The sequence below is a fragment of the Vanessa cardui genome, chromosome 4 (genome assembly GCF_905220365.1).
Source record: "Vanessa cardui chromosome 4, ilVanCard2.1, whole genome shotgun sequence".
Classification (NCBI taxonomy): domain Eukaryota; kingdom Metazoa; phylum Arthropoda; class Insecta; order Lepidoptera; family Nymphalidae; genus Vanessa; species Vanessa cardui.
In genome coordinates, this window is record NC_061126.1 from 13,429,253 (window position 1) to 13,442,112 (window position 12,860).

At 37.3% G+C, this 12,860-nt stretch overlaps 2 protein-coding genes across 3 annotated transcripts in view; one reads left to right on the forward strand and one right to left on the reverse strand.

Moving 5' to 3' along the window:
• The first annotated feature begins 1,864 nt into the window (after positions 1–1,864).
• Positions 1,865–5,381, forward strand: LOC124544314 (7-methylguanosine phosphate-specific 5'-nucleotidase). Its single transcript, XM_047122810.1, has 6 exons — positions 1,865–2,036; positions 2,214–2,414; positions 2,810–2,969; positions 3,169–3,231; positions 3,527–3,656; positions 4,028–5,381. Exons 2-6 carry the CDS (start codon positions 2,216–2,218, stop codon positions 4,361–4,363), a joined length of 888 nt encoding a protein of 295 aa, XP_046978766.1. The 5' UTR covers positions 1,865–2,036; positions 2,214–2,215; the 3' UTR covers positions 4,364–5,381.
• A 1,641-nt stretch (positions 5,382–7,022) lies between these two features.
• Positions 7,023–12,860, reverse strand: part of LOC124544313 (phospholipid-transporting ATPase VD) — a 70,340-nt gene continuing 64,502 nt past the window's right edge. For both annotated transcript variants that reach the window (XM_047122809.1, XM_047122808.1), the window contains exons 11-16: positions 12,376–12,527; positions 11,733–11,856; positions 10,933–11,195; positions 10,376–10,563; positions 8,646–8,777; positions 7,023–7,908 (exon numbers count right to left, since the gene is read on the reverse strand). In XM_047122809.1, the coding sequence (XP_046978765.1) occupies positions 7,851–7,908; positions 8,646–8,777; positions 10,376–10,563; positions 10,933–11,195; positions 11,733–11,856; positions 12,376–12,527 (917 nt within the window). In that variant the 3' untranslated portion in view covers positions 7,023–7,850. The remainder of the gene's footprint in view (positions 7,909–8,645; positions 8,778–10,375; positions 10,564–10,932; positions 11,196–11,732; positions 11,857–12,375; positions 12,528–12,860) is intronic.

Below are 12,860 nucleotides of genomic sequence, written 5' to 3' on the forward strand. Positions count from 1 at the left end.
GTAACAACATTAAGAAGATATTTGGTAAAAAAAAACTTTTAATATATTCTATTTATCCGTGAAGAAAAACTGGATCATAACCCAAATTTTCTACAAAAACGGGGAAGTTCAAACACCGTTCCATATGCAAAGTAAAATATACATTATTTCGTACAAGATAAAGCCGAGTTTCACTCCGTAAATTGATTTATTTTTAAAGTTTTAAATTTTAAACGAGGCCAAATGAGACACTAACTACTATCCTTCAGTGAAACGCGCTGCATCTTGTGGTATAAGTGTTTTATATAAGTATATTAACTTAGTATATGTAGTCCGTCCGAGTACCGAATCAGCAAACAAATCCCTTACCATTGCATCGAGGAGTGAGACAAGGGGACGTTATTTCCCCCAAATTGTTCACTAATGCAATGGAGGATATGTTGAAGACGCTGAACTGGAAAGGACGTGGCATTAACATCAATGGCGAATACATCTCTCACTTGAGATTCGCAGACGACATCGTCTTCGTGGCAGAAACGCTGCAGGACCTACAACAAATGCTGAACGAGCTGGCTGATTCTTCTATGCGTATCGGCCTACGGATGAACTTGGATAAAACCAAGGTCATGTTCAATGAACATGTTCTACCCGAACCGACTACGATACACGGTACCGTCCTCGAAGTTGTTCAAAAATATGTCTACCTTGAGCAGACTCTGCGATTAGGTAGAAACAATCGTGAGGACGAGGTGAATAGAAGAATTCAGCTGGGTTGGGCAGCGTTTGCGAAGTGACGTCGGATCTTTACATCGTCAATCCCGCAGTGCCTTAAGACGAAAGTCTTTAACCAGTGCGTCCTACCCGTCATGACATACGGAGCCGAAACGTGGACACTCACGACAAGGCTAGTCCACCAGTTTAAAGTCGCTCAGCGTGCTACGGAAAGGGCTACGCTCGGCGTTTCTCTGAGGGATCGCATCAGAAATGAGGTGATCCGACAAAGAACTAAAGTCATCGACATAGCCCACCGGATTAGTAAGCTGAAGTGGCAATGGGCTGGTCATATTTGTCGTAGAACCGACAACCGTTGGGGAAAACGTGTTCTAGAGTTGAGACCGCCTCTCGGCAAACGTAGTGTAGGACGGTGGAGTCCTCAGGCACGGTGGAGTGACGATATACGCAAGGCGGCAGGCAGGAGCTGGATGCGAGTAGCCGGAGAAAGACCACAGTGGCGTGTGCTTGGAGAGGCCTATATCCAGCAGTGGACCAAAACGGGCTGATGATGATGATGATGATGAACTTAGTATAACATTTTAGTAAAATTTAAATGTCAAACTTGCTACGGATTTTTTTCATTTTTTCTCTTAAAATATTTCTAGAATAGCCTTAAGCATCATAATGCTTAAGGCTGTGCAAAAGCCCGGGTGCAAGCAGTATTATAGCTATCACCTTTAATAGTCCAAAGACTCTAAAGCTATTAACAAGAAAGGATCAATTGATTCGAGATCGATTCAATGTCAAAAAAATTAAGTCTTTTATTATAAAAACGTAAAATTTTGATTTTTCTAGCTAGCAAAAGTATGACTCCAAAGAAAGTGCTTTTAAACTCGCTCAATCCTAAACTTATGTGTAGAGTAGAGTAGTATGATCGCCAGACGGCAGACGACACTGTAATATTCCAAAATGCTAAGTACTAAGGTTTTGTATGAATGTATTTTAGTGTTAGGAATTCAAATTAGGAATAAATAGTTAAATAGTCTTTGTAGAAAAAAAGAAAAGGTGAGATATTTTGACGGACACTTTTTATACACAAAGATAATTCTCTCTGCCTATCCACTTCATAAATTTAATAGACAGTTGTAATGTCAAATCCCAAGTTGTCACGTTTGGTTGTCACTTGTCTCACTACCAAGTACCAACACATTAATATCATACGTCTGCAGATAAGACGAACACTTTTTCTGTAATTTATTTTCGTAACATACAAAATCCGAATTATTTGCTGTTAGTATTAAAATTTAAAGTGGATAAAGTACCTAGACTCTATATAAAGCGAGGTACGTAATATGGGTCAACTTCTTAACATATGTTGAAGATAATATATTTACGTAAAATATTTTGATTTGTTGTACAAAATTTCCTTTTATAAATGACTATATAGTATAAATATAGATTATTATTAATAAAATTATTTGATATATGGTTGTAATTTAACAATTACACATTTTTTCCAGCAATGAAAATGTTTGCGAATTTATGCGAAATACCTGAGCTAAGTAGACCTAATGTTTTTATCAAAGATAAAGAGGATTTACTTAAAAAAATAAATAAAATTGTATCCGATGGTCACAAAAAGTTACAAATAGTAACAGACTTCGACCACACATTGACAAGGCACAATATGGATAATGGGGATCCAGTGTTGACTAGCTACGGTAAGAAATACTTGTGGTGGCTATTTTAGCATATAATCTTTATAATAAGTTAATAAACATTGTTAGATATATATTGAAATATATACTTTAATGCACTATTATTGCAATAGATTATATTAAGAGTTCAGGTAAAGAAGAAGAAGAATAATAATAGTGTAAAATATTTTTTTAATAAACTAGAAATATTATTAAAAAAATATTAACTTCTCTTTTCTATTCACAAAGACTTCACTCATAGCAGTGAGGTTCATATTTCCAAGTGTTTATTTAGGAAATATGAAACAAATTTATAAACTGTTTTCAATATGAATTAAATCTCAATGTCAAGTGTAAGAGAACAAGTTATCCATAGTGAAATTATTATCTTATTAATTTTTTTTTTTTAATAAACAAAGGCATGTTCAGAGAATGCCCATCAATACCTAAGGATTATAAAGATGAAGAGAATAGGTTATCAGAAAAATATAAACCAATTGAAGTAGATCCAGTGATGAGCGATGAAGACAAGACCAAGCACATGATTGATTGGTATGTGGCCGGCCACAAGTTATTGAAGTAAGTAATAATAAATACTACACAATATTTATAATAATATCTTACTTTATCTTTTAGATAATCTAATCATAATGTAAATACATGTATAAATAATTAAAAAAAATTATATATTTTGATTAATGCACCAGATAATTTAAAAGATAAACAAAATGCAATTTGAAGATAAAATTTTGTATTTATTATGAACTTGCTATTTCAGAGGAATGAAATTTCCAAAAAATGAACTTGATGAAGTGAGTCAAAAAATGAAGGAGTGCTTTAGGTAAATATATTATGAATATTGTTCACTAATCAGATCACTAAGCTGGTCAGTCTAGGTTTTTTTAAATGATTAATAATACATGTATGGCATTTTTTATGTATATATATTATGGAAAGTGGAAATAGTACTGTATTATTATCCTGTTGTTTAATTTTTATGAGCTAGATGGATGATAGTAAGGTATAAGCTTGAGACAATGACTTTATTGTAATAAATCCAAGCAAAAAGTTCAATTGTATTTATGAATCAGTAAATTTATTTAAATAATTTAAATGTAATATTTATTTTTTTGCAGAATAGGCGTTCGAGAGTTAATAGCATGGAGTGAGACACAGCAGGTGCCTGTGTTGGTTTTCTCTGCAGGACTCGGAGAATGTGTGGTAGCTGCCCTCAAAGCTGCTAATCTTCTCTTACCTCATGTGAAGGTATTCGTTAACATAATACTTACCTTTAATGGTTAACCACAATATATTGACGACCTCCGTGGTCAAGTGGTATGTACACCGGTTTTCATGGGTACCCCACTCTGAGGTCCTGGGTTCGATTCCCGGCCGAGTCGATGTAGATTACCATTAGTTTTCTATGTTGTCTTGGGTCTGGGTGTTTGTGGTGCCGTCTTTACTTCTGATTTCCATAACACAAGTGCTTAAGCTACTTACATTGGGATCAGAGTAATGTATGTGATGTTGTCTCATATTTATATACTTTTAATATAATTATGTAAAATAAAATCTTTGAGAATGGATTCATAGGAGCATTTAATGAAATACTTACTATTTAAATCTTTTTTTGAAAGGTGGTGTCAAACTTTCTGGCTTTTGATGATGCTGGAGCTATAATTGGAATAAAAGGAGATGTGATTCACACATACAATAAGAACGAAACAGTCATTAAGAACACGGAATATTATGAGATGGTGAAGGAAAGGAACAATGTTTTACTAATGGGGGACAACATCGGTGATGCTGGCATGGCGGAGGGCATGGAGCACTGTGACGTCATCATCAAGATAGGCTTCCTCGGACGTAACACAGATGCCAACCTTCAAAATTATGTTAAGAAATTTGATATTGTTCTGGTCAATGACCATTCAATGGACATAGCTAATGCCATATTGAAACATGTGCTGTGATTTATGTTTAGTCTACTACATTGGGTTCTCAGCTCTTTTAAAGTAATCTTAAACCGTCACCTTTGTATATAGCCTTGCATTGAATAAGTTCATTTCACATTTCAATATTGCCTTTTAACAGATCGTACCAAAGGGGTATTCTCTCTATAAAAAATACAAAGTTTTTTCTATATTGTTACCATGTTTTGCTTCGTTCAAAATCATTTATTATTGCTATTAAAAACTTTTTCTTTTTAGGCAAACCTGCTAATTTTAAAGTAGGTTTTATTCTGTAAAAAGGACAAAGTTCTTATGTTAAAGGTTTATTGTTGTTTTTATTATATAGTTAGTATTCATTATGGTCTTAGATCACAGAGCTACAGACCTAAAACATTTTATAAAGCGAAATTACTTAATCTCAATATCAAATAGAGGAAGAAAATTAATTCTTAATTGTATTGCAATAATAATTATTTTTTGTAATAATTATACGTAACCTGTTTATGAAGACGTATGGGATGTGAACTATTAGAGATTCAATAATTAATAAAAAAAAGGATTGTATATCATATCAAGCATCAATATCATAAATAAAATTAACAGTCTTAAAACTTTCTCAAACGATTTTGTACTTTTATAATGGTTATTGATTTCATTGTCTATTTCTGAAAATTTCTCAGTGATATTTTAAAGTTCAAAGATAATTTAGTATGTAAAAGATGAGTACATAATTAGTATATGATTTGAAATGTAAAATAGAATCATTTTTGTTTATATAATTGTGAAGTTGGCTTTATTTTCGGTACTTCTGGTTTGGAATACAACATTGCGGTGTGTTAAACTTTTAAGTATTATTTGTCTGACAGTGGCACATTGAATTTTAACCTAACATGGCAAATTTTTCTTCTAGGATATATTCAATGATGCAATTTGTAAATTAAACAGTTTTTCGTTATACTTCTGATTATTGGTTGTTCATGTTACTAATTGTATGGGTATTTTAAAATAATAATAATAAAACAAAGTTGAAGAAATTAAATATTTTGTTATTATTATAATGAAACAACATGTATGATTATAAATGTATTTTCTAGTCACCAGTGTGCTTGACTTTATGTATAATAATTATAACACGCTGATTTGGCGCTACTGATAAGGCAAATTGGAATTTTTAGACATTAATTTGGTTAGTAGCGTCAAATGAGGTTTTAATTAATAGTGCATCCGTCGAAAATCATAATTATTTTAAGGACACAAAAATATTCTGATATATCGTTACCAAAAACGAAAACGTAATTTCACCAGCTGTCAACGACATTATCTAATGTTGTCTATGGTTTGATTATTTGAACAATGTCATCTTCCGCTTTCGAATATGGAATTAATAATATAAGAAAGTGAGAAAGTTTAATTAAGACCATCTAAGTAAACAGTAAAAATATTGAGATATAGCATATTTGCTATAAATTAGACTAAAAAATGAATGATTTTCTTTTTTTTTAAATAATTTATTCTATTTCAATTTTAATAACATTTACTGAGACTCATTGACTAGACAAAATATCATAAACTGCTATCTTCTCTCGGGCAAGGACATCAAATAATTAAGGGCGCGTATTGCAACGGATGCACTTTTATTGATTGTTTAAAGAAAATTGGTAATATTATTCAACTATTTATTAATAAATAAAACATAATTATCATAATTTAATACAATTGCTGCTAAATGCTAATTTTTTTTAAACTTCAAAAAATCATAGGAAGATCTGTTACATTAAACTTAATGCAAGCAAATGCAAACACTAACATTCGTTGAAAGGACTAGTTGATTTAATTTAAAATACTGTTCGATTACATCGTCGTAAATACCAACGGTAACTAACTTAGTACTTTGAACATTTTAAAACAATTTCAATTTTCATTATAACAATAATAATAGAATAAGCCTAATAAAATTTAGCGGTAAATTTATTAAAATTGTAATTTTTTATTTATTGTCTATGGCAAACCACAATGTGTAAAACATTTAAAATTCGAGCATAATTGTATAAAACTGTAATCGTTTATTATTGTAGCAAATTAACGAATATTTTTTGAAGTAATGATGTTCCTTAGTAGCATTAGAAAGGTTACTAAAACTAACATGTCCATGAATAAACTGGAAGTGGGACAGTGTCCTTAATTCACGTAGGAATCCATACAAGATCTAAAGTTTCAATTTTATGGCAAGATCTACCTTCCAGACATCGTCGTCATATCTGATGAACAGAGCCTTAACATGACTGGAAAATACATATTTTATCAATACACTATACGTTTAATAAATCAACAAATTAAAAGATCTAAAATGAACAACAGTCTTAGAACATACAAGGTATTTACACAAATATTTATTTATATAAAAATATCCTACTGTACATTAACAATTATTTATGTAGAAATATATATTCGTCTGTAATGTATGTACAATTAGAAACAGTATTAAAAATAGTCAAATCTTTAGGAAACATCTAGTCGTCATCAGACTTGCGACGGAGGGAAATACACCGGCGGGCACGCTGGCAAGGCACTTATAGATATTCAGGCTCACATTTACAACATTTGTTTAGAAAATATGATACATTAAAGAAGTGATCGAATTCTGGTGTTTGTTTTTAATCTTAACCAAACCTTTTAAAACTGATATAGCCTTTTATTATGCTTTGAATTGTTGGAAAAAATGGAATGTTGGTATCGAAGTAAAGACTCTAAATGCACCCCGGCAAGTGTATTTCTCACCGTCCGTACCTTACCATCTGAAACATTCGACTCATGTTATCACGCCCGGCCCGCTGGCGCGACGACCGCAGTCCGACAAGGCAAGTACACTACGAGCTATGACACGAAGGAAGCCAACGGTTGTCCAGTTCATACAAAAATACACAATTTTCAACATTCATGGTCACACTATCACACATCGATCAACATGAACACGAAAACAGGAGGTTTCAGAAACCGCTACACATCTACAATTATACTACTCGATCGTTCTAATTTGTAATAAATTATTGGCATCAGTTAGTCTTTTATTTTGGAACTACGTAAAATAATTTATAACGGAGCTAAGAAATAATAATTTAAGTATCGAAGTGCATCGTAGACGATATGAGTGCAATTCGCAATATATAATGGCCTGGCAAGGTTAATTTAATTTAGATAGGTGTGTAATATTCTTAAGGCGTAAAATAAGTACAAATAAAACTTGAACACATAATTAACATCGGTATATAAAAGCATCGGGCAGATCTATCGGATCGCGATCTCCATAAACACTTTCTAAGGTCGACACTGGCGTGAGGGAAGGCACGGTTGGGGCGCCACGTGACGCTCGAGACAACTGACGCATTGGTCCCGCGGTATCGTACAAAAGCGATATCATATATTACTCTATAATAACTATTATACATTAGTTCTAACGACAGATCACAGCCTAGGGTTAAACGTATGCGGGTGGAGTCGCGCGCTGCCGTCACGTTATGGCCGCCACGTCCGAGTTAGTCTTCTGTAGTCCGTCCTCGTCCGTCGGCCTGCGGGCAGAGAGCATAGAGCTCATGAGAGAACACACACATGACACTCACTTTTCATTTCATTTCCAATACTACTGTATAAGTTCCAGTTTTATTGTAACGTGTGTTGACATTGACATTGACACCAACAATTTATACTACGCCGATTCTAGTGTGCGGTCCGCTAACAATTGTTAGCGTAATATAACTCGATTGATTTATAAAATTGCCTTTAGCTAGCGTCGCATAAACTTCGTTAATTTTGTATGTTTCTTCAAGATGTTTTTTAATATGTACATACAAAATAACATTTCAAGTGACTTGGCATAAAAAAACTATTTTAACTAAAATTCGAGTTACAAAAACAACAGCAACATCCTGTAAATTCCCACTGCTGGGTTAAAGGCCTCCTCTCCCTTTTCAGGATAAGGTTTGGAACATAATCTACCACGCTGTTCCAATGCGGATTGGTGGAATACACATGTGGCAGAATTTCTGTGAAATTTGTCACATACAGGTTTCCTCACGATGTTTTCCTTAACCGCTGAGCACGCGATGAATTATAAAGACAAATTAAGCACATGAATCAGCGGTGCTTGCCTGGATTTGAACCCGTAATCATCGGTTAAGATGCACGCGTTCTAACCACTGGGCCATCTCGACTCGAAATTCGAGTTAGCGTACTATAAATTGTTGGTGTAGTGTAGTATTGAATGAGAGAGGGGTGTGCGTGCGCGTGCGTGCGCGTGCGTGCGTACCGGTAGACGTGCGCGGAGGCGGAGGGCGTGTGGTAGTGCGCGGCGTAGGGGCGCGCGCGGCGCCGGCGCGCGAGCACGGCGCGCCGCAGCGTGCCCGGCCGGATCGAGTTGCGCGCCGCGTGCCACGCCAGCCTGAGGACACGGACAGTATTTCAAAATTAGAACATCGTTTATAAATCAAATATCTTATATTTAATTTTATAATATGTTTTCTTATACACTCAAGGCATTAATATAAATAATTGTTATGTATTATACAAGGTGTCTCAAAAGAAATTTTATATTTAGTGGATCGAATAAAAAAAAAGTAAGCCGTATATAGAAAAAATGTTTATTAATTATTGAAATACACTTTTTGGGGATTTATTTCTTAAAAATGGTATCGTCTAAATGTAGACCCTCGCGTTCTCGGCATTCATTTAATCGAACAGTAAAATTACTTATGACGGCTCGGCAGGTGGATTTATGGATGGCTGCCATTTCGTGACGGATATTTTCTTTCAAATGGGCCAGTGAAGTCGGTTTATTGGCGTAAACTTTAGATTTAAGATAACCCCATAAGAAAAAGTCCATAGGGGTTAAATCTGGACTGCGTGGAGGCCAATTTATATCACCTCTCCGGGAGATCAATTTGACTGATAAAATTTCACGAACACGATGCAGAGACATATTGGACGTGTGTGAAGTTGCTCCATCCTGTTGGAACCATGTTCTTTGGTTATAGCCAGGAAAGTTTTGCAGTTCAGGTACCATGAAGTTGTCTAACATCCCCACATAACGCTCTGAATTCACTGTAACAGCACGCCCCCTTTCGTCTTCAAAAAAGTAAGGGCTGATAATTCCTCGCGCCGACATCGCAGCCCATACGGTCACTTTAGGCGAATGTAGGGGTTTCTGATGTTTGCGTTTTGGATTCGTTGCACTCCAGTAGCGGCAGTTCTGCTTATTTACGTGGCCATTAAGATGAAAATGAGCTTCATCCGAAAACAAAATGTTGGTAAACGTTGAAAATCGCTCAATCATCTGATTTACGAAATGAAGCCTCTGACTGGCATCTTCGGGCTTTAATTCTTGCACCAATTGAATTTTGTAGGGGTGCAGCTTTAGGTCTTTGTGCGTGATGCGATGTAATGATGATCTATGCACATTTAAAGCACTTGCGCGCTTCCGAATTGAAAGGTTCGGGTCGTCACGAACAGACTGATTAACATTCTCCACGTTTTCTACCGTTCTTGATGACCTAGGTCGCCCGGGTTTTGATTTATCTAGCGTTGTACCGGTCTCTTCAAACTTTTTAACCCAATGTCGAATGAGAGGAATGCTTGGCGCATCATTTAAGTGGCGAAAACCTCGAATAAGCTACAGTCGCCGAATCACCGTTTTTGTAAAACACTCGCACGCACAACGCGCGGTCTGTTCCCGAGAAACGCTCCATAACGATTGAATTCCCAAGAGCCAGGCTACCGATTGACATAACCCCCGCGCCCCTCGGATACGTTGCGCTCACGCAGTAAGCTAAATAAATATAAAATTTCTTTTGAGACACCTTGTATTTTAGATATATAAATGGCTAGTAACGAGCCAAAACATCCTAAAAACATTTATCTTGTAAAAAGTTTAACTTTTTTTTTTTAAGACCTGGCAACCCTCAGATTGCTCAAGCGAAGTGAGGGCGTTTTGTCCGCGTCTAAAGCCTGTCAAAGAATAAAGAAAATAATGTATTAATGTACCTGGGCGCCAGAGCGGCAACGGTGGTGAGGATCACGACGAGCCAGTAGATGGGGTCCACGAAGGCGTGATGCATCACGTAGTACGTGGAGGGCAGCTTGAAGCACGTCACGCAAACCGTCTGGTACACGAGCGTCAGCACGAAGAACGAGCCCAGCGAGCCCGACAGCGCCAGCAAGTGGATCACCGTCTGCCGGACACACGAAGGCTTGTTATTTTAGGGAAATATTGTAAAGAAAAAACACTTGTGTTCAATATGTCATCGAGTTCGATTTATATTTTCCTTATATCGCTAAGGGTCGACGAGCACTTCGGAAGCGAACATTTTATGTGCATATTTTTTGCCACAATTAACGGTGAGTCTATAGACGGTGTGTTACACGACATTCCCACACATAGCTGCCCTCGACTGTGCCGTGTAAAGTAAGCCAACGAACTGCCAAATTTTCCCACACACAAACACTTACAAGTCTTCTGTTGAACAGCTGCATGAAAAAACACACAGATGAAATCTTGATTCACGTAAATCGCAAATGCGCGAGCGGTCGCGGGGACTCACCCAGCTCCTCGTCTCGATGGCGACGTAGACCAGCATGACGACGAGGCAGCACGTCATATTGCAGAGGCCGAAGAGCCAGAGGTCGACGTCGGTGTCCCAGTAGGCGGCGGCGGCCACGAAGAACACGACGACCGACACGTACACGGACTCGGCAAGCACGAGCCAGTACGAGTGCGCGCGGTAGGCGCGCCCGCGCCGCGACGCCGCGTACAGCCCCGGCCGCTCGCCCAGCAGCGCCGCCGGCGCCGCGCGGTCGTACGCGCCTGCGCACACGGACGTTACACTCGGGTACACTCACACAGCGCCGCGCACATTGCTCACCCATCCTCATTGGAGGGGTAAGCGATGGGGCAGCTTAAAGCTTTTATTAAGATTGGCGATCCAGCAATTTATTAGATTTCTAGGCAACTTGGTGGTAGGGCTTTGTCCAAGCCCGTCTGGGTAGGTACCACCCACTCATCAGTTATTCTACCAAATAACTCTGTATTGTTTTGTTCCGGTTTGAAGGGTGGGTGAACCAGTGTAACTACAGGCACAACGGACATAACATCTTAGTTCCCAAGGTTGGTAGCACATTGACGATGTAAACAATAGTTAATATTTCTTACAGCGTCATTGTCTATGGGGCGATGGTGACCACTTACCATCAGGTGGCCCATATGCTCGTCCGCCAACCTATAACATAAAAAAAACCCTTACACCGCTGGGCATATAGAACACATTACGTGTTTTAACATTTTAAATTGACAAAAAATACTCATAGGAAATATGAAAATTTTAGTAGCGGCGATGGAAAATACCTATGACGATGGGGGGGAAAGCGGTGAAGGCGAGGTTGTACGCCATGAGGTGCAGTTGATCTATCATCACGGACGACGAAAACCCGCAGTACAGCTGATACCAGAATACTATGAACACGAATGTCTGTAAATCAACAAACATTTTATATATTTTAACAGATATTAAGTGAGTTTCGTTAATAATAATATTTATATAAAAAAAGTAAGTAAAAGTAAAGTAACAGCCTGTAAATTCCCACTGCTGGGCTAAAGGCCTCCTCTCCCTTTGAGGAGAAGGTTTGGAACATATTCGACCACGCTGTTCCAATGCGGGTTGGTGGAATACACATGTGGCAGAATTTCTATGAAATTTGTCACATGCAGGTTTCCTCACGATGTTTTCCTTCACCGCTGAGCACGAGATGAATTATAAACACAATTAAGCACATATATATAGTGGTGCTTGCCTGGGTTTGAACCCGCAATCATCGGTTAAGATGCACGCGTTCTAACCACTGGGCCATCTCAGCTCAATATTTATATAAATAAATGAAATAACATTTTTTTTTAATTAATAGGCAAAATAACTGTAATTTCTTATACTTTGACGTTGCGCGTATAAAGACGTGAGTATTTTTAAACTAATTATCGTATAGAAACTTACGGCATTTTTCAGGAAAAAGTATAGAATCATCCTCGCCAGGCGATCGTAGCACCAGTGGCCGTGCACGAGTAGCAGCCTTTCGATGAATTTGAACCGGGAGAGCGCGAAGTCCGACGCCATCACCGCTTGCCGGCCCTCCTGACCCGACAGGCCTGGAGAAAAACGTCTTAGTTAACTCATCTCTTGAACTAATCTCTTAGACTACCTCCGTGGTCGAGTCGGTACACCGGTTTTCATGGGTACGCCACTCTGAGGTCCTGGGTTCGATTCCCAGCCGAGTCAATGTAGATTATCATTTGTTTTCTATGTTGTCTTGGGTCTGGGTGTTTGTGGTACCGTCGTTACTTCTGATTTTCCATAACACAAATGCTTTAGCTACTTACATTGGGATCAGAGTAAGGTATGTGATGTTGTCTCATATTTATTTATTTATTTATATTTACCATAATCAGAAAAAAACATCTATGTGAATAGACTAGCCTATA

What these genes read in the sequence shown, in the direction of transcription:
- LOC124544314 (XM_047122810.1), top strand. Translation starts at nt 2,216, where the DNA reads ATGAAAATGTTTGCGAATTTATGCGAAATACCTGAGCTAAGTAGACCT. An exon ending in AAAATGAAGGAGTGCTTTAG is followed by an intron (nt 3,232 to 3,526) that starts GTAAATATATTA and finishes ATTTTTTTGCAG; the next exon opens with AATAGGCGTTCGAGAGTTAA. An exon ending in TTCTCTTACCTCATGTGAAG is followed by an intron (nt 3,657 to 4,027) that starts GTATTCGTTAAC and finishes TTTTTTTGAAAG; the next exon opens with GTGGTGTCAAACTTTCTGGC.